Consider the following 27,192-nt stretch of genomic DNA (forward strand, 5'->3'; position numbering starts at 1 on the left):
GGGACCAAAGGGTATTGGCCCACGCTTCCAGCTGCCCCAGATCTGAACACTGAGGCCTGTCGGGTAGTGGGGTCTCTTTGGACTACCCCTCCCACCACCAGGATCCTCCTTCTACAGACTCATTCATCAGTTCACACCTAGCTCAATTCCTCTTCCTGTGAAGAGAAAGTCTCCAAACAGAGAGGGAAATTGGATAAGCTAGACCCTGAGGCACAGCCTTTACTAGGCAGGAAAAAAAACAGGGCTACGTGTGGGGCTCCTGAGCAATAAGGGGGGAAGTGAGCCATGTTAACAACAACCATTAATTTTTATTAAATTTCTAATCAAATACAACAATAATTTCTTCTCTTTCATAAAAAAACACAAATATTTACAACATTATCAGTTTGGGAATAGACAAACAGTAAAAATGAAGAAAAGTGATGAAACGACAAATTCAAGGACAGAATAAATACAGCTTATTTACACGCCTGCCTGGCCCCGGTGGCTGCTGCCAGAGTACCAGACCCTCAGCCTCAGAATTAGCAGCAGTTCAAAATCTCCTCCAGTTTCAACACGTCCAAGGGTGGGATTTTGGTGACTTCAAAGAAGACCCTGCAAAAGGAAGAGGGGTCTGCTCAGTGTAAAATAGCCCAAAGCAAGCAGGCTCCATGGAATAAGTGGGACATATGCCCTTGGTTCCCTATCTTGCTTTAACTCTGGAGCAGAAAGTAAGGTAAAAAGTACCTGAATCTTTCTTTTCCCTTAAGTGAGGTTAGTCTGGGCCTCCCCATGACTGAGCACAAACCCAGCCTCAACTGGAGCTTGGTACTTACTGGTGGGAATACTTGGAATGCACAGTCTTGAGCCTATTGCACAGACGCAAAGTCAGCAGGATGTTCAGCTGCCTGACCAAGGGGTGAAGATCAGAGGTCTTGTAGCCACTGTAATACTCCAGGGTAGGAGCCTGGAAGAAGCAACATGGACAGTGATTTTACAACAGGAAGCAGATACTTCCTGTCTCCAATACCCAAATCGAAACTTCCTATCCATAGTACAGGCAGGGAAGAAAGTCAAACAATTCAAAGACTCATAGAGCACAGACACTGACCAATAATCATAGGGTACTACCTAGAAGACTATGTTCCAGCTGCAGGCTAGTGATATGGCTATATCCATATGCACCAGCTGGATATTAGCCCTAGCCATAGGTATTTAAACTGAAATCCACCAAAGAATTTAAGGAACAGGACTGACTTTGTTACTTACTCTCAGGTTAAGAGCCAATGGCCAGGCAAACCTCAGAACAAACTTGAGGTCCCAACTAAATAGCCAGCAGGAACTTAAGGCTGTTCCTCCTCTCTGGCTCAAACAGCTATCATTTCATGCATTCATTTTCTCAGTCAACTTTAAGGATGCCTATCATGTGGCAAAAGGAATATAGCAGAGTGTTTAAGAGCAAAGGCTCTGGAGGCAAACTGCCTGGGTTCAAATTCCAGCTCCATTAACAGCATGGCCTTGAGCCAGTTACTTAACCTCTAGGTGCCTCAGTTTCCAAATCTGCCAAATAGGGACGATTACAGTAATTATATAATAGGCTTAAATGAGTTAATAGACATAAAGCACACGGAACAGAGTCTAGCACATACCCAAACAATGCTAGCTAGGATATTACCAAGCCACATACAGGATGCTGGGAATACAAAGATGACTAAGAGATGACTAAGGCTCCTGCTCTTGAGGAGTCTGTAGTCTAGTTGGGGAGACAGACATGCACACATAGAATTACAAAATATGGGAAGTGCTACAATGGAAGGGAGCACGGGACAGTGGAGGAACAGAGCTGCAGGACCCATGAATTTTGGCTGGGAAAGTCACAAAAAGCTTTGCAGAGGAGGGCACATCTGCAATAGGTACTGAAAGTCTAGTGGGAGTTCCACAGGTAGAGAAAAGAAAATTCATTATTCTGTGAGGCAGTGGTTTTCTTAAAATGTCTTAAATTATTTTCCCTGAACTCATGTTTTCCCAAATATCTTACCTGGAAGCCCAAATATCTTACCTGGAATTGGGGGTGGGAACTAAAAAGCCCACCAATTTGGATCCCTTTACCTTTTACGTGGCACCTGAGATACTTCTGCAGGAATCCCAGGGCTCTACTGAATACTCTTTGGAAACCACTGCCACAGGCAAAGGGCAGTCACTGGCATGCTGAGCAGGGGAGTAACACATGGGATTAACACATCATATTGGGTGTGTTAATTAAGATTAACAGCCCTACTGTCACTGCCCCAATTGTTCACATTGTTCAATTGTTCACTGCCCCAACACTTCACATTGATTATTATAAAAGCCCACTCACTGGTGTTGATACGTTCACATACGCTTTCTCATCTAATATACCTTCCGTGCTGCTATATACTAGTACTGTTTCCAAAACATACAAACAGGAAGATGTCACTCCCCTGCCTTAAAAACTTGCAGTGCCTTAGTGTAAAATGGATCTTTCAGCATGGCATCAAAGGCCTCTCACAATCTGACCACACTCTACCATTCTGGTCTCACCTCTCACCATTCCCTACTCATACGTCCTCTGCTCTATCCATAGGAAATGTCTTATTCTGCCCTGAATACATCACACTGTTTTCTTATTGCCTTCACATCTTTTCAATTGTTGTTCCCTCTGCCTAGAATGTCTCTTCTCAAGGTTCCTACTCATCTCTCAAGACCCAACTCAAAAGTCACCTCCTGTGTGAAGCCTTTCGCATCTATAGCAGTATATATAGTGTAGAGGACTATGGATCCAGACTACCTGGGTTCAGATCAGGGCTGACACTTAGCTGATACTCACTGGTACAGCCATGCCAAGTGTTAAAACACTGAAATATTTTTATACTGGTTGGCAAGCAGTTTGCTGCCCTGAGCCTCTCAACTGTCCTCCCTCAGGACCTACCAGCCTTCCCCAGGATCCAAGGGTAAAAGCCTGGGTCAGCATGGGGCCTCCAAGATCATGGCTCCGGGGCTACGGCCACATCCATTCTGATTATAGAGTAGGTATATTCTTTGAACAGACTCCTAGTTCCCAAATCCTAGCTCTGCCTCTCATTAGCCAAACATGGGAAGTTATTTCTTATCTGTACAATAGGGATAATAGTGCTGATCTCATAGGGTTGTTGTGAAGATTGAGTTAATAGACAAAGTGTTTAGTTCACTGTCTAAGCACTCAATAAATGCTAGCCATTATTATTACGTATTCTTTCTCATCGTCATCCCTGCCATTTACTTAATGCTTTCTCTGTCCCAAGAAATATCAGTGCCTTGTCCAAATTCACACAACTGTTTATAGGGTTCTTCCTCAGCACACAGAGGTTTCTCCATCAGTAGTGGTGCTAGAATTTCTAGGCCGCAGGGTCTTAGGAGTGGTTGGGAAGAGTATGCTCATTTGCAAGCATACTTTTTCTATTGGATTGCATGTTACACATCAGTAAAAATTCACAGTTTTCTAAAGTTACTTTTATTCACAATTTTTTATAAAATTGAGAAAGTATCAAATATGCATTTTATTTGTATTGGGGAAGGAGGCTGTGGGGGCCTTCCTCCTCAGAGAAGAGCACAATTGTATATCTGAGTCCCCTGTTATACACATGGACAGTTACTTTCACTACTCTGTTCTCTGGGTCAGTGCTTTCCAAATCCTGTTCCAATGAGCTCCCTTGGGGGGCCAACCTTGCTGAGGGGGCTGCAAGGAGCAGGGGTGGAATGGGGTCAGGCAAGAAGTGGGTCCACACCACCGCCTGCTGCAATCAGAATAATTTCACATTAGTCTGTTTTGTGATACTGGGCTTTCAGGTAAGCTGTCTTTGGAAGAAAGGGTACTGTGATGAAGAAAAGTGAAATAAAATACTTTAAAACCATGGCTCTAGAAACCCTTTAGGCAGCCAGGCCCCTAAGATGTCAAGATGTTAAAGGATTCATAACGGCAGGTATGTAGTAGTTTTGTCACAGAGTTTCCCACAGCCCTAGTTTACACCTTCCTCCTGAGCTGACCCTGTGCTTTTAACTCCCTATCCCTGGGACTTTCCTGGTGGTCCACTGGTTAAGAATCTGCCTTCCAATGCAGGGGACGGGGGTTCGATCCCTGGGCAGGGAACTAAGATCCCACATGCCACGGGGCAACTAAGCCCATGCGCCGCAATTACTGAGCCCACACACTCTGGGGCCCATGTGCCACAACTAAAGAGAAGCCCGCGTACTGCATGAAGAGCCCACATCCTGCAACTAAGACCCGATGCAGCCAAAAATAAAATAAATAAATAAGTATGTTTTTTAAAATCCCTACTCCTTCTTCCCCACCGCCCACAAATGTTTACCAAGTGTCCAAGCTTCTTCATGTAGAGGGCCAGGAGGAAGGAGCCAGCAGCTAGCTTGGAAGCCCTCTCCTGGACATAGTCGTATTCCTGCAGGGTCATTTCACAGATGAAGCGGGATAAGGTCAGTGTCTTCATGCTGGCATGGACACACTAAAGGCAGGAAGAAGACTGGCTCAGCAATCAATTCAGAACACTGGCACCAAGCAGAAAACTCCCTGCACTCACTCACTCCAGTTATCCCACCTTGGGCCTAAATGGCTCTCTGCCTGAACAATGTACCTCTTTTGCCAACATGACTCACACTAAGGACCCTGCCCCCAAAGCACAGAATCTTTAGGAGGGGGGATTATGAAATTGGCAATGGTATTTGCCATTTTCAGGGTTTTAAACCAAATTATCAAGTGTGATTGTGGTACCCTCCACCTCCCCTTTCTGTACATGCCATCCTTTGAAGAGCCGAAGGCCTCCAACTGTTGACTTTTCACTGGGTTCCAGACTAGGAGGTATTTCATGCTCCAAAAGAACTCCTTCCCTTTTCTTGTTTGAATATATGTGTGTGTGTGTGTGTGTGCATGTGTGTATACACACATGCACACACACACACAAATCCTACAACAAGACACACTTGTATAATACAAAGTGACTTCCCCTGTAACCAATATTCAGGTGAAGGAAGAGAACTTTGACAGCATCTCCCCTAAACTTCCCAAGTGTCCCTTCCTGATCGAAGAATCTTCTTCCCCTCCCCTACTCTGCCCTCACCTCAAAACTTTATAGGCATACCATGGAAATATGCAATTCTCTTCCCCCCACACTCCATAAAGATTGCCAATCTAGGAGGGTGGACTGAAGAAGAAATTCCCCTGTCTCCAGTTGTCCCTTTCCCTTTTCCTACCACTCAAGCAGCCACTCTGGGAATGGAGGGGACTAACCCAGCAGTGGTAAAATGAAGATGTACCTGCCCTGTCTTACCTTAGCATATCTGCGCAGAAAATGATAGGCGATGGGAATGTTGATATCAAATTTGAGGGTTTTTAGGATGCTGATTTCCATGGCGAGCATCTCATCTCGCTTATAAATATCATCACAGATGTACAGGAAGTCATCCACACAAGGTGGGCTGGGCTCCTATGGGTGGAGAGGAGAGGCAGTCACAACCAGGCAAAGACAGCCCACTCCTCTCTGCTTGGAGATGAAAGGCAGGGGAGGAGAGGGGTGAAGGATAGGAGGTAATAACATTCCCTGGCATGAACCTTCAGGGTAGCTCTGAGAGCCAGCTTCTGGTTTTTGAGTAGTACATCTGAAAAACAAAATCAGAGAGATAGGAGGAGAGAGGATAGGGCCTCTTGTGGTAGATTCTTATAGCACTGGAAGCGGCATAATATGGCACAGGGACTGGAAGCACTGATCTCTCTTCTAATGAGAGAGAGCCAGAAATGGGAAATCTAAGGCCTACTCTTGGGGGAACAGAGGGAAGGAGACCACAGGAAGGGAGCTAGAGACGGAAAATAAGCCCGCACTTTGTTTTCTTGTCTAAGGAATGAATAAAGATGTTTGGGAGGGGGCACTGCCGGGGTAATAGGCAGTGAGAGACAGAGAGAGATAGGCACAGAGGGAACCTAAGCAGAGACTGAAGACCAAGGGATGGGAGATGTGCAAGGGGGCTAGACTGGGAAGGTCCAAGCCAAGCCAAGGGTGAGAAGAAACCCCCCCTCCACAATCTGGGGCACCTTTCCATGTCCTGCCCTCTGCAGGTTGAACCTTAGTTTGGGGGAAAGGACTAGGAGGCGGGAAGACCCCTGAATCTTTTCTCTAGCTGCACCTCACTGCCCACCCCAGCCTTCTTCTCACACCTTTATTTTCAGATCACAAACTGGACCAACCCTCTGGGTTTGCAGACAGGGAAATTGAGGCCCAGAGAGAGGAAGTAACTTGCTCAAGGTCACACAGCAACCTAGTGACAAGACCAGGACAAGAAACTCTCCCTTCTACTGCTCTACTCACCTGTGGCTCCTTCCTTTCTTCTCTTCTCATATCATCTCCATACCTCCCCTTGCAAAAGTCTTTCTGTACTTCTCAATCCTGTGAGGGGAAGACACCCCTGCTCCAAAAACTTAGTGGAGGTCCTTTGTCCTGATAACCAGAAGAGGGGTGCTCCTTGTTCCAAAATTTGCTAACGAGAGCACCTTGCACACTCCTTCTCCCTCCTGCTCTTGGTTGTCCAGGAACCCCCAGCTGCTTTTTTAACCCCCTTGAGGCTGAGACAGGGAGCACTTGCTTAAGCCACAAGTACATCCCTAGGTAGGTGGAGGGAGGAGGAGAAAGGGAGAGACGTGAAAAGAGAAAGGAAGGGGAGCAAGGGAATGAACCAGGAAGCCAGTGAGCAGGGAAGGAAATGAGCTAGAGAGGGAAGCAGGGAACAAGGGAGAGAGTGAGGGAGGAGGAAGGGAAAGAGGAAGAAAGGGAAGGAGGAGGCTAGGGAGCAAGGGCAATCAGGAGGGAGGGAGGATGGGAAGGAGGGAGAGAACCAAGGAGAAAAGGAGCCAGGGAGGGAAAGAGGGTGGAAGGGAACAAGCATGAGTGGGTGGGAGGGAGTGACCACGGAAGTGAGTGAGAGGGAGCTGAGCAGAGAGGGAGCAGGGAGTGAGGGGGAGCAAGGGAACCAGGGAGCAAGACAGTAGGGAAGGAAGTGAGCCAGAGAGGGAAATGGGGAGAACGAGGGAGGGAGGGAGGGAGGGAGGGAGGGAGGGAGGGAGGGAGGGAGAGAGGAAGAAGAGAGAGAAGGAGGACAAAGGAAGGAGACAGGGAAGGAGGGTGTGAGGAAGTTAAGGTGGGGGGAGTCATGGTGCCAGAGTACCATGGAGCAAGGATGGGAGATACGGAGGGAAGGAGCAAGCAGGGAGGGGAGAGAAGGAACCAGCAGAAGAGGAAGGGTGAGGGAGGAGGGGAGGAGGAAGCAAAGGAGGAGGGAGGGGAGCACACACTAGATAAGCAACAGGGAGGAGAGGGAAGGAGGAGGAAGGGAGAGAGGATGTGACAGAGGGAAGAGCATTAGCTAGGGAAGGAGAGAAGAGAGTGAACAAAGGAAAGGGACAGGAAGGGAGGAAGGGAGGGAGGGTGGAAGAGAGGAGGGTGGAGTAGGAGGGAAGGCGTGATGGGGTGGGTAGGTGGGTGGGAAGGCATGGAGGAGTGAGGGATAGAACCAGGGTGGAAGGGAGAGGGTCATGGAAGGAGGGATCAAGTGAGGAGGGGAAGGAGTGAGCGAGAGAAGGATAGAGAAAAGGAGAGTTAGAAAGAGCAACAGAGAGTGGGTGGGTGGGATGGAGGGAGGGGCCCAGCATGGAGTGAGCAAGTGTACAAAACAGGGATTGAGGGATCAAGGAAGGGATTGAAAGAAGGTTGGAGGGAAGAAGGGAGCTACCGAGCAAGGGCAGAAGTGGAAAAGGGCAGAAGTGGAGCGAGGGTGGAAGTGGAGCAAGGGCAGAAGTGGAGAGAGAGCAGAAGTGAAGAGAGGGTGGAAGTGCAGTGAGGGCCGGAAGTGGAGGGCCGGAAGTGGCGAGAGAGGGAGGCAAGTAAGGAGCAAAGGAGGGGTGGAGTTAGAGAGGGAGGTACTGATCGAGGTAGGAGCTAGTGAGTAAAGGAGAGAATGAAGAAGGGAAACAGAAAGCTAGTTAGGGATAGAGCTGAGTAGGGAACACAAAGACAAATCCACAGTTCTAAAGGTTTTTGTACTCATAAAAGTTGCTACTTCTCTGTTCCTAAACCCTAAGGTTTTATACTATTAGCCTATCTGAAGGAAAAATGAGAGTAGAACAAGAACATTTAGCATCTAAGGAAGAGGAAAGACTCAGATAAAGTAGTTAGATGGATATGGTTATGAAGCAAAGGCCAGCTACTTGCTTTTATACTGCTACTTCAAAAATAACTAATTTACTTGGACTCACTACCATCTACACAAGGCCATTTTCTCTTAAATGTCTCCAGCACCTAGATTTGGAAATGCTTCCTTATATAAGCAATTCAAGACTCCACTAGACAGAGGTGGAGTTGCTGGAAGAAGAAAATGGGGTGGGGACAGAAAATTATGGTCCAGAAGGAAGCTTTAAAAAGAACAATCCATTTAACTAGTAATATGTCCACCTACACACATCTTCAAAGAGGAAAAGGGAGAATTTTGTTGATGCCAGGAAATAAATACACCACCATTTGCACCCAACACCAGTTTCCCTGCTTAGGAAGACAAAAAATCGGTAGGAAAAGTTATTTGTGTGCATGTATGTAATTGTATACACACACAAATATACACATGCGAATGTACACACATGCGTATATATATATGTATATACATGTATATAATATATACATACACATCACACACATGCATGCATACACACATATACATACATATGTAAATGCACATACATACATACATACATATATATCTGGCTTGGATAGAAACCGATTGATTAGTTTTCTCCAGGTCCTATGGACTCAGGCTCACCTCAAATTTTGCTGCAATCAGAAAAGCAGTGGAACCAAGGAGTTGTAGCTTGTCCCTCTTGCATATTACCTCCATAAGGTAGTGATCTACCAGCTTCACTGCCAAGTACAGGGTCTCATGACTCATCTCAAAGGTCATCTGGAGGAACACACAAACAGGGCAGGAATCCACATATTGTCCAACTCCAAAGGCACATCCAGATAGGTGTAACTACCTGGTCTGTGGTATTGAGGACAGTGGTGCTACCAGGCCTGGCCAGCTGAAACTCTGCTATGAATGCAAGAACTCATTCAGTTAGGGGTCTGGCTACATCTCTAGTGCCTTTGAGGACCCTGGCATTATCTATCCCTACACATTTGGGTAAGTGACCAATCTTACATCAGAGGGAGATGCTCTGCCTTCTCTATGAGCACCTTGAGTGAACACACCCTCTCTCTTTCATCTCCAAAACTTAGATTCTTGCTTTCCCCATTTGCTACTTTGTAGTGTAAACCCTGAAGGTTGACTTTTTGTAATGCAAGTGCCTGACTTAAGCTCTGATTGCCAAAGCATCCACTTCAAAGAGGCATTCAGATAATAGGGAGACATCTTCAAGATGTCAGAGGAGTAAGACGTGGAGATCACCTTCCTCCCCACAAATACATCGAAAATACATCTACATGTGGAACAACTCCTACAGAACAGCTATTGAATGCTGGCAGAAGACCTCAGACTTCCGAAAAGGCAAGAAACTCCCCACGTACCGGGGTAGGGCAAACAGAAAAAAGAAAAAAAAAGACAATAGAATAGGGACGGGACCTGCACCTCTGGGAGGGAGCTGTGAAGGAGGAAAAGTTTCCACACACTAGGAAGCCCCTTCACTGGCGGAGACGGGATGTGGGTGGGTGGGGAGGACGCTTCGGAGCCACAGAGGAGAGCGCAGCAACAGGGGTGCAGAGGAAAAACCAGAGTGATCCCCGCACAGAGGATCGGTGCCGACCAGCACTCACCAGCCTGACATGCTTCTCTACTCACCCGCCAGGGTGGGTGGGGACTAGGAGCAGAGGCTCCGGTGGGTCAGATCCCAGGGAGAGGACTGGGGTTGGCTGAGGGAACACAGCCTGAATGGGGCTAGTGCGCCACAGCTAGCAGGGAGGGAGTCCGGGAAAAGGTCTGGAACTGCCTAAGAGGCAAGAGACCATTGTTTCAGGGTGCGCGAGGAGAGGAGATTCAGAACACTGCTTAAAAGAGCTTCAGAGATGGGCACAAACGCAGGCAACCACCGCAGACAACAGAGATGGGCATGAACTGCTAACGCTGCTCCTGAAGCCACCAAAACTCCTGTGTGCAAGCACAGATCACTATCCACAGCTCCCCTCCAAGAAGCCTATGCAGCCCACCACTGCCAGCGTCCTGTGATCCAGGGAAAACTTCCCCAGGAGAACACAAAGCACACCTCAGGCTGTTGCAATGTCACTCGGGCCTCTGCCTCCACAGGCTCACCCCGCCTTCTATACACCTCCCTCCCCGCAGCCTGAGGAGGCAGAGCCCGCGAATCAGCCACTCCTCTTTTTTTTTTTTTAAACATCTTTATTGGCGTACAATTGCTTTACAATGGTGTGTTAGTTTCTGCTTTATAACAAAGTGAATCAGTTATACATATACATATGTTCCCATATCTCTTCCCTCTTGCATCTCCCTCCCTTCCACCCTCCCTATCCCACCCATCCAGGTGGTCACAAAGCACTGAGCTGATCTCCCTGTGCCATGAGGCTGCTTCCCACTAGCTATCTATTTTACGTTTGGTAGTGTATATATGCCCATGCCACTCTCTCACTTTGTCACAGCTTACCCTTGCCCCTCCCCGTATCCTCAAGTCCATTCTCTAGTAGGTCTGTGTCTTTATTCCTGTCTTACCCCTAGGTTCTTCATGACCTTTTTTTTTTCTTAAATTCCATATATATGTGTTAGCATACATTATTTGTTTTTCTCTTTCTGACTTCACTCTGTATGACAGACTCTATCTAGGTCCATCCACCTCATTACAAATAGCTCAATTTCGTTTCTTTTTATGGCTGAGTAATATTCCACTGTATATATGTGCCACAACTTCTTTATCCATTCATCTGATGATGGACACTTAGGTTGCTTCCATCTCCTGGCTATTGTAAATAGAGCTGCAATGAACATTTTGCTACATGACTCTTTCTGAATTATAGTTTTCTCAGGGTATATGCCCAGTAGTGGGATTGCTGGGTCGTATGGTAGTTCCCCTTTAACCCCCTCCTGTCGACACCAGAGGGCAACCTATATGCAGAGGCAGGGCCAAATCTGAAGCTGAGCTCCAGGAGCTGTGCAAACAAAGAAGAGAAAAGGAATTTTTTCCTTGCAGCCTCAGAAGCAGCAGATTAAACCTCCACAATCAACTTGATGTACCCTGTATCTCTGGAACACCTGAATAGACAATGAATCACCCAAAATTGAGGCAGTGGACTTTGGGAATGAAGAGGAAACAGGCAGTCTACCTGAAAAAGAATTCAGAATAATGATACCAAAGATGAACAATCTTGGAAATAGAATGTTACAAGAGACAAAGAAGGACGCTACATAATGATCAAGGGATCGATCCAAGAAGAAGATATAACAATTATAAATATTTATGCACCCAACGTAGGAGCAACTCAATACATAAGGCAAATACTAACAGCCACAAAAGGGGAAATCGACAGTAACACAATCATAATAGGGGACTTTAACATCTTTCAACAATGGAAACATCATCCAAAAAGAAAATAAATAAGAAACAAAAGCTTTAAATGATACGTTAAACAAGATGGACTCAATTGATATTTATAGGACATTCCATCCAAAAACAATAGAATACACATTCTTTTCAAGTGCTCATGGAACATTCTCCAGGGTAGAGCATATATTGGGTCACAAATCAAGCCCTGGTAAATTTAAGAAAATTGAAATCGTATCAACTATCTTTTCTGACCACAATGCTATGAGACTAGATATTAATTACAGGAAAAGATCAGTAAAAAATACAAACACATGGTGGCTAAACAATACACTACTTAATAACCAAGTGATCACTGAAGAAATCAAAGAGGAAATCAAAAAATACCTAAAAACAAATGATAATGAAGACACGACGACACAAAACCTATGGGATGCAGCAAAAGCAGTTCTAAGAGGGAAGTTTATAGCAATACAATCCTACCTTAAGAAACAGGAAACATCTCAAATAAACAACCTAACCTTGCACCTAAAGCAATTGAGAAAGAAGAACAAAAAAAGCCCAAAGTTAGCAGAAGGAAAGAAATCATGAAGATCAGATCAGAAATAAATGAAAAAGAAATGAAGGAAACGAAAGCAAATATCAAAAAAACTAAAAGCTGGTTTTTAAAGAAGATAAACCAAATGGATAAACCATTCCCCGGATTCATCAAGATAAAAAGGGAGAAGACTCAAATCAATAGAATTAGAAATGAAAAAGGAGAAGTAACAACTGACACTGCAGAAATGCAAAGGATCATGAGAGACTACTACAAGCAAATCTATGCCGAAAAAATGGACAACCTGGAAGAAATGGACAAATTCTTAGAAATGGACAACGTGCCGAGACTGAACCAGGAAGAAATAGGAAATATGCACAGACCAACCACAAGCACTGAAATTGAAACTGTGATTAAAAATCTTCCAACAAACAAAAGCCCAGGACCAGATGGCTTCACAGGCGAATTCTATCAAACATTTAGAGAAGAGCTAACACCTGTCCTTCTCAAACACTTCCAAAATGTAGCAGAGGGAGGAACACTCCCAAACTCATTCTATGAGGCCACCATCACCCTACCAAAACCAGACAAAGATGTCAAAGAGAAAGAAAACTAAAGGCCAATATCACTGATGAACATAGATGCAAAAATCCTCAACAAAATACTAGCAAACAGAATCCAACAACACATTAAAAGGATCATACACCACGATCAAGTGGGGTTTATTTCAGGAATGCAAGGATTCTTCAATATATGGAAATCAATCAATGTGATACACCATATTAACAAATTGAAGGAGAACAACCACATGATAATCTCAATAGATGCAGAGAAAGCTTTCGACAAAATTCAACACCCATTTATGATAAAAACCCTGAAGAAAGTAGGCATAGAGGGAACTTTCCTCAACATAATAAAGGCCATATATGACAAACCCACAGACAACATCATCCTCAATGGTTTAAAACTGAAACCATTTCCACTAAGATCAGGAACAAGACAAGGTTGCCCACTCTCACCACTCTTATTCAACATAGTTTTGGAAGTTTTAGCCCCAGCAATCAGAGAAGAAAAAGAAATAAAAGGAATCCAAATTGGAAAAGAAGAAGTAAAGCTGTCACTGTTTGCAGATGACATGATACTATACATACAGAATCCTAAAGATGCAACCAGAAAACAACCAGAGCTAATCAAGGAATTTGGTTAAGTAGCACTACACAAAATTAATGCACAGAAATCTCTGGCATTCCTATACACTATTGATAAAATATCTGAAAGTGATATTAAGAAAACACTCCCATTTACCACTGCAACAAAAAGAGTAAAATATCTAGGAATATACCTACCTAAGGAGATAAAAGACCTGTATGCAGAAAATTATAAGACACTGATGAAAAAGTTTAAAGGTGATACAATAGATGGAGAGATATACCATATTCTTGGATTGGAAGAATCAACATTGTGAAAATGCCTTTACTACCCAAAGCAATCTACAGATTCAATGCAATCCCTATCAAACTACCACTGGCATTTTTCACAGAACTAGAACAAAAAATTTCACAATTTGTATGGAAACACAAAAGACCCTGAATAGCCAAAGCAATCTTGAGAAAGAAAAATGGAGCTGGAGGAATCAGGCTCCCCGACTTCAGACTATCCTACAAAGCTACAGTAATCAAGACAGTATGCTACTGGCACAAAAACAGAAATATAGATCAATGGAACAGGATAGAAAGCCCAGAGATAAACCCACACACATACAGTCACCTTATCTTTGATAAAGGAGGCAAGAATACACAGCGGAGAAAAGACAGCCTCTTCAATAATTGGTGCTGGGAAACTGGACAGATACATGTAAAACTATGAAATTAGAACACTCCCTAACACCATACACAAAAATAAACTCAAAAGGTATTAAAGACCTAAATGTAAGGCCAGACACTATCAAACTCTTAGAGGAAAACATAGGCAGAACACTCTATGACATAAATCACAGCAAGATCCTTTTGACCCACCTCCTAGAGTAATGGAAATAAAAACAAAAATCAACAAATGGGACCTAATGCAACTTAAAGGCTTTTGCACAGCAAAGGGAACCATAAACAAGACCAAACGAGAACCCTCAGAATGGGAGAAAATATTTGCCAATGAAGCAACTGACAAAGGATTAATCTCCAAAATTTACAAGCAGCTCATGCAGCTCAATATCAAAAAACAAACAACCCAATCCAAAAATGGGTTGAAGACCTAAACAGACATTTATCTAAAGAAGATTTACAGATTGCCAACAAACACATGAAAGAATGCTCAACATCATTAATCATTAGAGACACGCAAATCAAAACTACAATTAGATAGCATCTCATATCGGTCAGAATGGCCATCATCAAAAATTCTAGAAACAGTAAATGCTGGAGAGGATGTGGAGAAAAGGGAACCCTCTTGCACTGTTGGTGGGAATGTAAATCCATACAGCCACTATAAAGAACAGTATGGAAGTTCCTTAAAAAACTAAAAATAGAACTACCATATGACCCAGCAATCCCACTACTGGGAATATACCCTGAGAAAACCATAATTCAAAAAGAGTCATGGACCAAAATGTTCATTGCAGCTCTATTTACAATACCTAGGACACCGAAGCAACCTAAGTGTCCATCAACAGATGAATGGATAAAGAAGATGTGGCACATATATACAATGGAATATTACTCAGGCATACAAACGATTGAAACTGAGTTATTTGTAGTGAGGTGGATGGACCTAGAGTCTGTCATACAGAGTGAAGTAAGTCAGAAAGAGAAAAACAAATACTGCATGCTAACACATATATATGGAATCTAAGGGAAAAAGAAAAAATGGTCATGAAGAACCAGGGGCAAGATGGGAATAAAGACAGAGAACTATTAGAGAATGGACTTCAGGATATGGGGAGGGGTAAGGGTAAGCTCTGACAAAGTGAGAGAGTGGCATGGACATATATACACTAGCAAATGTAAAATAGATAGCTAGTGGGAAGCAGCCACATAGCACAGGGAGATCAGCTCGGTGCTTTGTGACCACCTAGAGGGGTGGCATAGGGAGGGTGGGATGGAGGGAGACGCAACAGGGAAGAGATATGGAAACATATGTATATGTATAACTGATTCACTTTGTTATAAACCAGAAACTAACACACCGTTGTAAAGCAATTATACTCCAATAAAGATGTTAAAAAAAGAAAAAAAAGAAAATTACAGACCAATATCACTGATGAATATAGATGCAAAAATGCTCAACAAAATACTAGCAAACAGAATCCGACAACACATTAAAAGGATCATACACCACGATCAAGTGGGATTTATCCCAGGGATGCAAGGATTCTTCAATATATGCAAATCAATCAATGTGATACACCATATTAACAAAGTGAAGACTAAAATCCATATGATCACCTCAATAGATGCAGAAAAAGCTTTTGACAAAATTCAACACCCATTTATGGAAAAACTCTCCAGAAAGTGGGTATAGAGGGAACATACCTCAACATAATAAACGCCACATATGACAAACCCACAGCAAACATCATTCTCAGTGCTGAAAAACTGAAAGCATTTCCTCTAAGATCAGGAAAGAGACACGGATGCCCATTCTCACCACTATTATTCAACATAGTTTTTGGAAGTCCTAGCCACGGCAACCAGAGAAGAAAAAGAAATAAAAGGAATAGAAACTGGAATAGAAAAAGTAAAACTGTCACTGTTTGTAGATGACACGATATTATACATAGAGAATTCTAAAAATGCCACCAGAAAACTACTAGAACTAATCAATGAATTTGGTAAAGCTGCAGGATACAAAATTAATGCACAGAAATCTCTTGCATTCCTATACACTAATGATGAAAAATCTGAAACAGAAATTATGGAAACACTCCCATTTACCATTGCAACAAAAACAATAAAATACCTAGGAATAAACCTACCTAAGGATACCAAAGACCTGTATGCAGAAAACTGTAAGACACTGATGAAAGAAATTAAAGATGATATCAACAGATGGAGAGATATATCATGTTCTTGGATTGGAAGAATCAATATTGTGAAAACGCCTTTACTACCCAAAGCAAACTACAGATTCAATGCAATCCCCATCAAATTACCAATGACATTTTTTACAGAACTAGAACAAATCATCTTAAAATTTGTATGGAGACACAAAAGGCTCTGAATAACCAAAGCAGTCTTGAGGGAAAAAAACGGAGCTGGAGGAATCAGACTCCCTTACTTCAGACTATACTACAAAGCTGCAGTAATCAAGACAATACAGTACTGGCACAAAAACAGAAACATAGATCAACGGAATAAGATAGAATGCCCAGAGATTAACCAATGCACCTATGGTCAATTAATCGATGACAAAGGAGGCAAAGATACACAACAGAGAAAAGACAGTCTCTTCAATAAGTGGTGCTGGGAAAACTGGACAGCTACATGTAAAAGAATGAAATTAGAACACTCCCTAACACCATGCACAAAAATAAACTCAAAATGGATTCGAGACCTAAATGTGACACCAGACACTATAAAACTCTTAGAGGAAAACACAGGAAGAACCCTCTATGACATAAATCACAGCAAGGTCTTTTTTGATCCACCTACTAGAGTAATGGAAATAAAAACAAAAATAAACAAATGGGACCTAATGAAACTTCAAAGCTTTTGCACAACAAAGGAAACCATAAAGAAGACAAAAAGACAAACCTCAGAATGGGAGAAAATACTTACAAATGAATCAACAGACAAAGGATTAATCTCCAAAATATATAAACAGCTCATGCACCTCAACATTAAAGAAACAAACAACCCAATCCAAAAATGGGCAGAAGACCTAAATAGACATTTCTTCAAAGAAGACATACAGATGGCCAAGAAGCACATGAAAAGCTGCTCAACATCACTAATTATTAGAGAAACGCAAATCAAAACTACAATGAGGTATCACCTCACACCAGATAGAATGTGCATCATCAGGAAATCTACAAACAACAAATTCTGGAGAGGGTGTGGAGAAAAGGGAACCCTCTTGCACTGTTAGTGGGAATGTAAATTGATACAGCCACTATGGAGAACAGTATGGAGGTTCCTTAAAAAACTAAAAATAGAATTACCATATGATCCAGCAATCCTGCTACTGGGTATATACCCAGAGAAAACCATAATTCAAAAAGACACATGCACCCCAATGTTCACTGCCGCACTATTTACAATAGCCAAGACATGGAAGCAACCTAAATGCCCATCGACAGATGAATGGATAAAAAAGTTGTGGTACATATATACAATGGAATATTACTCAGCCATAAAAAGGAACGAAGTTGAGTCATTTGTTGAGACGTGGATGGATCTAGAGACTGTCATACAGAGTGAAGTAAGTCAGAAAGAGAAAAACAAATATCTTATATTAACACATGTATGTGGAACCTAGAAAAATGGTACAGATGAAGCGGTTTGCAGGGCAGAAGTTGAGACACAGATGTAGAGAACAAACGTATGGACACCAAGGTGGGAAAACCACAGTGGGGTGGGGATGGTGGAGTGCTGAATTGGGCGATTGGGATTGACATGTATACAATGATGTGCATAAAATTGATGTCTAATAAGAACTTGCAGTATAAAAAAATCAAACAAACTAAAAAAACAACTAATTCTAAAATTTCTTTCGGTTATTTGTATGGAAATGTGTTAATATAAATGTTTCAGACATTACCTGAAATTTCTAAAAATCTTATATGTTCTGTTATAATGTTATAAGTCATAATTCTAGTTATTACTTTAAAATGTATATCTCAGAAATAACTAAATTTCCTTGTCAATTGCATTATTATGAACTTTCATCAAATCTTTAACCGTGGTCATTTTTAAGTCTTTTGTCATTTACAGACAGTTCTGGCTGTACTCTGATGCTTTTGCAAAAATGTTCCTATAAGTGTTTCATCTTCAAGGAATTCATGGAAAAGACTCCGACAAGTACAGGTTTCTGGTAACTGACTATACTGCTGAACTGAATGAAGCAGCATTTTCAGAACTCTAATGGAAAACTGATGAATTCATAAAAGTACTAACAAAAGATGAAGATAAAAAATTAATTTTATGGGACTGAGTGAACTGATGAGGATGATTATAATTTTTGTGACTTTCTGTTTGAATAAAATAAAAATCCCACAAGGACTCAGAGGCAAAAAATATACAAATCAATTTTCACTGCAAAGTAAAGGACCTGTTACAGTGGAGGATTACTGGACTGAATGTCAATATTATGACATAGTATGAGTGTGTTTCATGTTTGGTAATTGCAATCATTGTTGCTTTTGTTGTGGTCATCCATTTACAATGCTTGGTGGCAGTTTATTTATCTCTTGTAAAAATAAAATACTGTGTGTGTGTGTGTGTGTGTGTGTGTGTGTGTGAAAAATTTAAAAATTAAAAAATAAAAAAGTAAATTAAATGAAAAGGAAATAAAAAAAGTCTGAAGTCAATAATCTAATCTTCCACCTCAAACTACGAAAAGAAGAGCAACTTAAACCCAAAGCAAGAAAAAGGAAACAATAAAAATTAGCATAGATATCAATAAAACTGAAAACAGAAAAACAGAAAACAAATAAAAGCAAAACCTGGTTCTTTGCAAATATCAATAAAAATGATAAACTCCCAGCAAGACTGATAAACAAAAAGAGAGAACACACACATTACCAAATATCAAGAATGAAAGCATAATCAGGAAATGCTATGAACATAAATACAACAACTTAAATGAAAGGACCAATTCTTTGAAAACCACAAAGTTCCAAATTTCATCTGACATGAATAGATAACTTGAATAATCTCGTAACTATTAAAGAAATTATATTCTTAGATAAAATTCTTCAGAGAAAAGAAAAAACTTCAGGCCCAGATGGCTTCACATGTGAATTCTACCGAACATTTAAAGAATGAATAACATAAATTCTACACATCTCTTCTAGAAAAGAGAAGAGAAGGGAATACTTCCCAAATTATATTTTTAACATCTTTATTGGAGTATAATTGCTTTACAATGTTTTGTTACTTTCTGCTGTATAACAAAGTGAATCAGCTATATGTATAGATATATCCCCATATTCCCTCCCTCTTACATCTCCCTCCAACTCTCCCTATCCCACCCATCTAGGTGGTGACAAAGCACCAAGTTGATCTCCCTCTGGAATGCAGCTGCTTCCCACTAGCTATCTATTTTACATTTGGTAGTGTATATAGGTCAATGCTATTCTCTCACTGCATCCCAGCTTACCCTTCCCACTCCCCGTGTCCTCAAGTCCATTCTCTACGTCTGGGTCTTCATTCCTGTCCTGCCCTTAGGTTCTTCAGAACCTTATTTTTTTTGCTTACATTCCATATATATGTTTTAGCATATAGTATTTGTTTTTCTCTTTATGACTTACTTCACTCTGTAAGACAGACTCTAGGTCCATCAATCTCACTACAAACAACTCAATTTCATTTTTTATGGCCGAGTTAATATTCCACTGTATATAAGTGCCACAACTTCTTTATCCATTCATCTGTCAATGGACACTTAGGTTGCTTCCATATCCTGGCTACTGTAAATAGAGCTGCAGTGAACATAGTGGTATATGACTCTTTTTGAATTATGGTTTTCTCGGGGTATATGCCCAATAGTGGGATTGCTGGGTCATATGGAGTTCTATTTTTAGGTTTCTAAGGAACATGCATACTGTTCTCCATAGTGGCTGTATCAGTTTACATTCCCACCAACAGTGCAAGAGGGTTCCCTTTTCTCCACACCCTCTCCAGCATTTATTGTTTCTAGATTTTTTGATGATGGCCATTCTCACTGGTGTGAGGAGATACCTCATTGTAGTTTTGATTTGTATTTGTCTAATGATTAGTGATGTTGAGCATCCTTTCATGTTTGGTCGCAATCTGTAAATCTCCTTTGGAGAAATGTCTATTTAGGTCTTCTTCACATTTTTGGATTGGGTTGTTCGTTGTTTTGATATTGAGCTGCATGAGCTGCTTGTATATTTTGGAGATTAATCCTTTGTCAGTTGCTTCCTTTGCAAATATTTTCTCCCATTCTGAGGGTCATCTTTTCATCTTCTTTATGATTTCTTTTGCTGTTCAAAAGCTTTTAAGTTTCATTAGGTCCCATTTGTTTGTTTTTATTTCCATTTCTCTAGGGGGTGGGTCAAAAAGGATCTTGCTGTGATTTATGTCATAGAGTGTTCTGCCTATGTTTTCCATTAAGATTTTTATAGTGTCTGGCCTTACATTTAGGTCTTTAATACCTTTTGAGTTTATTTTTGTATACGGTGTTAGGGAGTGTTCTAATTTCATTCTTTTACATGTAACTGTCCAGTTTTCCCTGCACCATTTGTTGAAGAGGCTGTCTTTCCACCATTGTATAGTTTGGATCTGTCCTGGAGAACGTTCCACGAACACCTGAGAAGAAAGAGTATTCTGTTGTTTTTGGATGGAGTGTCCTATAAATATCAATTAAGTCCATCTTCTTTAATGTATCATTTAAAGTTTGTGTTTCCTTATTTATTTTCATTTTGGATGATCTGTCCATTGGTGAAACTGGGGTGTTAAAGTCCCCTACTATCATTGTGTTACTGTCGATTTCCCCTTTTATGGCTGTTAGCATTTGCCTTACTTACTGAGGTGTTCCTATGCTGGGTGCATAAATATTTACAATTGTTATATCTTCTTCTTGGATTGATCCTTTGATCATTATGTAGTGTCCTTCTTTGTCTCTTGTAATAGTCTTTGTTTTAAAGTCTATTTTGTCTGATATGAGAATTGCTACTCCAGCTTTCTTTTGATTGTCATTTGCATGGAATATCTTTTTCCATCCCCTCTCTTTCAGTCTGTATCTATCCCTAGGTCTGAAGTGGGTCTCTTGTAGACAGCATATATAAATGGGTCTTGTTTTTGTATGCATTCAGCCAGTCTATGTCTTTTGGTTGGAGCATTTAATCCATTTACCTTTAAGGTAGTTATCAATATGTATGTTCCTATTACCATTTTCTTAATTGTTTCAGGTTTGTTATTGTAGGTCTTTTCCTTCTCTTGTGTTTCCTGCCTAGAGAAGTTCCTTTAATGTTTGTTGTAAAGCTGGTTTGGTGGTGCTGAATTCTCTTAGCTTTTTCTTGTCTGTAAAGGTTTTAATTTCTCTGTCGAATCTGAATGAAATCCTTGCTGGGTAATCTTGTTTGTAGGTTTTTCCCTTTCATCACTTTAAATATGTCCTGCCGCTCCCTTCTGGCTTGCAGAGTTTCTGCTGAAAGATCAGCTGTTAACCTTATGGGGATTCCCTTGTATGTTATTTTTTGCTTTTCCCTTGCTACTTTTAATATTTTTATTTTGTATTTAATTTTTGATAGTTTTATTAATATGTGTCTTGGCATGTCTCTGCTTGGATTTATCCTGTATGGGACTCTCTGCGCTTCCTAGATGTGACTGACTATTTCTTTTCCCATGTTAGGGAAGTTTTCAACTATAATCTCTTCAAATATTTTCTCAGTCCCTTTCTTTTTTCTCTTCTTCTTCTGGGACTCCTATAATTCAAATGTTGGTATGTTTAATATTGTCCCAGAGGTCTCTGAGACTGTCCTCAATTCTTTTCATTCTTTTTTCTTTATTCTGCTCTGCTGTAGTTATTTCCTCTATTTTATCTTCCAGGTCACTTATCCGTTCTTCTGCCTCAGTTATTCTGCTATTGATTCCTTCTAGAGAATTTTTAATTTCATTTATTTTGTTGTTTTTCATTGTTTGCTCTTTAGTTCTTCCAGAAAGAACTAAAGAACTAAAGAACCAGAAAAATACAGTACACAAATATTTTTAAAAAGAACACTACAGACCAACATCTATCATAAACATAGATGCAAAAATCCTCAACAAAATATTAGAATATAAGATTTGCAATACATAAGAATAATACTCCAGAACCAAGTGGAGTTTATCCCAGGAATATGAGCCTGCTTCAATATTTAAAAATCAATATAATCCACCACGTATTGTCAAAACAAAATCAGTAGATGCAGGAAAAAAGTGTTTGACAAATTTAACATTGTCATGATAAATATATATCACCAAACTAAGAATGGAAAGTAAATTTCTCAACCTGATCAAAGGTAGCAGCAAAAACTCTACAGTTAAGATCATACAAATGGTGAAAGATTAACTGCTTTATTCCGAAGATCAGGGACAAGACAAGGTTGTCCACTCTTACTGATTCTATCAACATCATAATGAAGTCCTGCACAGTGCAATAAAACACAAAAATGAAGTTAAATGTATACAGACTGGAAAGGGATCAAAATGTCTCCATCTGCAAATGACATAACTGTCTATGTCGATAACTTCAAGAAATCTACCAAAAAAAGAACTCCTAAGATTTAATAAGTGAGTTTTAGCAAGATCATAGAAAACAAGGTCAACACACAAATATCAATATTTCATATTGGCACTGTACAAATGGAAACCAAAAAATTTTTAAAATACCATTTACAATAGCTACAAAAAAGAAAATATTTGGGTATAAATCTAACAAAACATGTACAGGATCTGTATGTTTTTTTAAAAAAAATCAAAGAAAATCTAAATACATGAGAGACATACTACATTCATGGTTCATGGGTTGGAAGATTCAACATAGAAAAAAATGTTGATTCTATTCAAATTCACCTATAAATGTGTATTGGGGGTCCCCAAGACCACCCCCAGGTACAATGATTCCTAGGATGACTCACAGGACTCAGCACATGGTCACATTCATGGCTATGATTTATTATAGCAAAAGATACAAAGCAAAGAGAAAAGGAGCATGGGCAAAAATTGGTGAAAACCAGAAGCAAGCTTCCAAGAGTCCTATTCCCGCAGAGTCTCTCAGGATGCAGTTAATTCCTCCAGCAATAAGCTGGAACAATACGTGTAAAGTGTTGTGTAACAGGGAAGCTCATTAATGACTCAGTGCCTAACATTTTACTGGGAGCTGGTCACATAAACACTCTGCCTAACATGGACCAAAGTTCCAGACTCGCAGAAGGAAAGCAGGTGTTCAGAATAAACCATAGTGTTTGCACAAAGAGTTTAGGCACAGTTATCATTAGGGGAGAATTTTATAGCAGTGTAGGGAACTGCTTGCCAATCAAGTTCCCAGATGCCAGCCAAAGGGCAACCTTGCAAACAGGCCTTTCTAAGGCTAGCAGCATCATGCCTGTTATGTTAACTCTTTTCTGCACAAGATGTAATTCAATTCCAATCAAACCCTCAGTGGGATTTTTTAGTAGATATAGACAAACTGATTCTAAAATTTGTCTAGAAAGGCTAAGACACTAGAATAGCTAAACAATTTTGAAAAAAAAGACAGAATAGAGTTGGAAGAATCATGTTACCTCGTTTTAAGACTTACTATAAAACTATAGAGCTAAAGGCTGCAATACTGGCAAAGGGATAGACACAGATCAATGAAACAGAATATTAAAAAAAAGTATAGAAATAGACCCACACAAATAAGGCAAACAGATTTTTGGCAAAGGTGCAAAAGCAATTTAGTGGAGAAAGTACATTTTTCCACAAATGGTATTAGAACAATTAGACATCCATATGCAAAACAATGAAACTTGACTTCAAAACCTGCATACCTTATACAAAAATTAACTCAAAATGAATTATAGATTTAATGTTAAAGCTATAAAACTTTTAGATAAAATATGGGAGAAAATATTCATGACCTAGGTTTAAGCAGAGTTCTTAGACATGACACAAAAATTGCAATCCATACAGAAAACGTTGAAAAACTGGACTATCAAAATTAGAAACTTGTGCTCTGTGAAAGACACAGATAAAAGAATCAAAAGACTACAGATTGGTAGGATATGTTTGTAAATCACACATCCAACAAAGGATTTGCATCCAGAACATGTAAAGAACTCTCATAACTTGACACAAAGAAAATAAACTACCCAATTTAAAACTGGGCAAAAGACACAGACACTTCATCAAAGAGGATATACAGATGACAAGTATGATGTTCAACATCATTAGTAAATGCAAATTAGAACTACGGTGAGATTACTCTACACATCTATATGGCTAAAGTTTAAAAAAAAAAATACCCAGTGCTGACCAGGAATTCAGAGCAGCTAGAACTCTCATACACTGCAGGTGAGAGTGCAAGATGATACAGTCACTCTGTAGCACTTTCTCATTAAGTTAAACATACATTTATCATATGACACAGCAATCCCACTCCTGGGTATTGATGTTAGGAATGAAAACTTATATTCACATAAAACCCTGTAAATTAATGTTTATAGATGTTCTTTTCACAGTCTCAGAAACTGGAAACAACCCAAATGGCCTTCAATGGGTGAAGGGTTAAACTAACCTTGGTACATCCATACCATGGAATACTACTCAGCAATACAAAGGAATGAACTATTGATACACACAACTTGGACAGACCTCAAGGGAATTATGGTGAGTGATAAAAGTCAATCCCAAAATGTTACAAAGGTCAAAAAGAGAAAAACAAATACTGTATGCTAACACATATATATGGAATCTTTAAAAAAAAATGGTTCTGAAGATCCTAGGGCCAGGACAGGAATAAAGATGCAGACATAGGGCTTCCCTGGTGGTGCAGTGGTTGAGAGTCCGCCTGCCGATGTAGGGGACGCGGGTTCGTGCCCCGGTCCGGGAAGATCCCACGTGCCGCGTTGCGGCTGGGCCCATGAGCCATGGCCGCTGAGCCTGCGTGTCCGGAGCCTGTGCTCCGCAAAGGGAAGGGCCACAACGGTGAGAGGCCTATGTACCGCAAAAACAAACAAAAAAAAGATGCAGACGTAGAGAATGGACTTGAGGACACAGGGAGGGGGAAGGGTAAGCTGAGACGAAGTGAGAGAGTGGCACTGACATATATACACTACCAAATGTAAAACAGATAACTAGTGGGAAGCAGCTGCATCGCACAGGGAGATTAGCTCGATGCTTTGTGACCACCTAGAGGGGTGGGATAGGGAGGGTGGGAGGGAGATGCAAGAGGGAGGGGATATGGGGATATATGTATACATATAGCTGATTCACTCTGTTATACAGCAGCAACTAACACAACAATGTAAAGCAATTATACTCCAATAAAGATGTTAAAAAAAAAGCGGGGGATAATAAACACACACAAATGTTAACACTGTTTGTAGGTTGTGGGATCATAAGTAATTATAATTTCTTACTTTGCTATAATAATTGTGAATTTTGTGCAATAAAAATAACAACAAAAGCTTTTTTATTAAAAGATTCAGTTCACCATTCCAGCTGCTAGAGATGTTTTATCTGTTATCCATTTATTTCCTACCCCTACTCCCAGTTTCATGCCATCTGTGAATTTGACGAGATGATCTTCTCTGTTCTCATCTACATCACTTATAAAAATATTGATCAGAACAAAGTCCACTGGCAGTCTACTAGAAATCTCTTTCTTGCTTGGTAATGATCAGCAATCTTTGTGATCAATTTTACTTATTTAAGATTTACTCAAATTCTACTCTTATCTAATTTACTATTTGCATCATTTCCATAAGATGACATTTTCATGCTTTGCTGATGTTCAAATATACCATGTCTACCACATTTCCCTGGTCTGTCACTCCAAAGTGAGCCTGAACCATTACTCTGGTACTTAAAGGATATTAAACTATATTACATTTTCTTCCCAATTATATAGTAAGCCTCTGCTGGGCATATACTATGCTTTACATTTCTTTCAAACTCCACAGCAATCCTTTCAATTCCATTCATTCAACAAATATTTATTGACACCTACTACGTCCAGGTACTATTCTGGGCTACCTTTGTTAGTATAAAGTGATAATTAAGTATTCATAACAATATTCCCTCAACATCCAACCCTCAACAAACAGCCATCTGCCCTGTTTGGGGCTACAATGTTCTTCCTATTACCCATCCCATCCAAAGCTTGAGAGACTTTGTCACTAACCCCTATCCAAATCACAAGATATACTTTTACAGGATTTTGAGAATGATTAAACTGACATACCATCATTGCCTTTTCTAGAAATATCTCTCCTTCCACTGGGTTCTCCGAGTGTCTTATTAATAACATTCTTATAGTACTTAGTATATTCTACTTTGTATTGTTCTTATCTGCCTGCTTGTTTTATCTTGTCCCTTAGGTCATAAGCTCCCTGAGGGCAGGAATCATGGCTTATTCAGCTCTGTAGACCCAGTAAATTTTTACTACGTTTGGGACCTGGCAATGCTGAATGAATAATTGATAAAGAGAATATCAGCCCCTTAAGGCAGCAGTTGTCAGGCTTACCTGCACCTCCACCAACCAGTCCACGAGAATGGCCCTCATGTCACTGTTGATATCATTCTGCCTGGTCATGTATTTTTTAAGTATGAACTTTTCCTGGCAGCAAGAAGAAAGAAGTGTTAACAAATAAACTCTTCCTGTAGTTCAAAAATTGTAACTTGGGAAAAAATATTTGCAACTAATATCTCAGAAAAAAACTGTAACCTAAGTAATTTCCTCAGGGTTCTAAATCATTATTTTCAGCTGGTATCAGATAGGGGCAGATAAAAGTATCCTTTTCCAGACAAGTTTCAGTTATCCTTAGGAAATGGACACACATGATATTTAAGTGTCAGGGTGGATATCGAGGAGTCCAGGAGAATATGGAATATGGGCAGGAATACACCTATGACTATAGATGAATACCAAAGAGATTCTGCCCCTTCTTTGCAATTCAGTCTAAAGCACAATACCAGGCTGTGTAGAGGAGTCCTTCTCAAACTTTAACATGCATATGTGAAAGATACTTAGGGATCTTTAAAATTCACATTCTAATTTAGAAGGTCTGGGGTGAAGCTAGGTTTCTGCATATCTTTTTTTTTTTAATTTAATTTTATTTTTTATATAGCACGTTATTAGTTATTGATTTTAGTGTATATATGTCAATATATATGTCAATCCCAATCTCCCATAAGACCCCCAATGAAACCAATACTGCTGAGCT

General features: G+C 40.5%; 1 protein-coding gene across 1 annotated transcript in view; it reads right to left on the reverse strand.

Moving 5' to 3' along the window:
• Positions 1–288: 288 nt before the first annotated feature.
• Positions 289–27,192, reverse strand: part of CCNB3 (cyclin B3) — a 56,993-nt gene continuing 30,089 nt past the window's right edge. The window contains exons 7-12 of the mRNA XM_022563785.3: positions 26,493–26,585; positions 8,848–8,985; positions 5,319–5,474; positions 4,347–4,496; positions 816–946; positions 289–594 (exon numbers count right to left, since the gene is read on the reverse strand). Of these exons, the coding sequence (XP_022419493.3) occupies positions 522–594; positions 816–946; positions 4,347–4,496; positions 5,319–5,474; positions 8,848–8,985; positions 26,493–26,585 (741 nt within the window). The 3' untranslated portion in view covers positions 289–521. The remainder of the gene's footprint in view (positions 595–815; positions 947–4,346; positions 4,497–5,318; positions 5,475–8,847; positions 8,986–26,492; positions 26,586–27,192) is intronic.

The sequence above is a fragment of the Delphinapterus leucas genome, chromosome X (assembly GCF_059928025.1).
Source record: "Delphinapterus leucas isolate spDelLeu-1000000601 "Yukka" chromosome X, BTC_Dleu_Yukka2, whole genome shotgun sequence".
In the NCBI taxonomy this organism is placed as follows: Eukaryota; Metazoa; Chordata; class Mammalia; order Artiodactyla; family Monodontidae; genus Delphinapterus; species Delphinapterus leucas.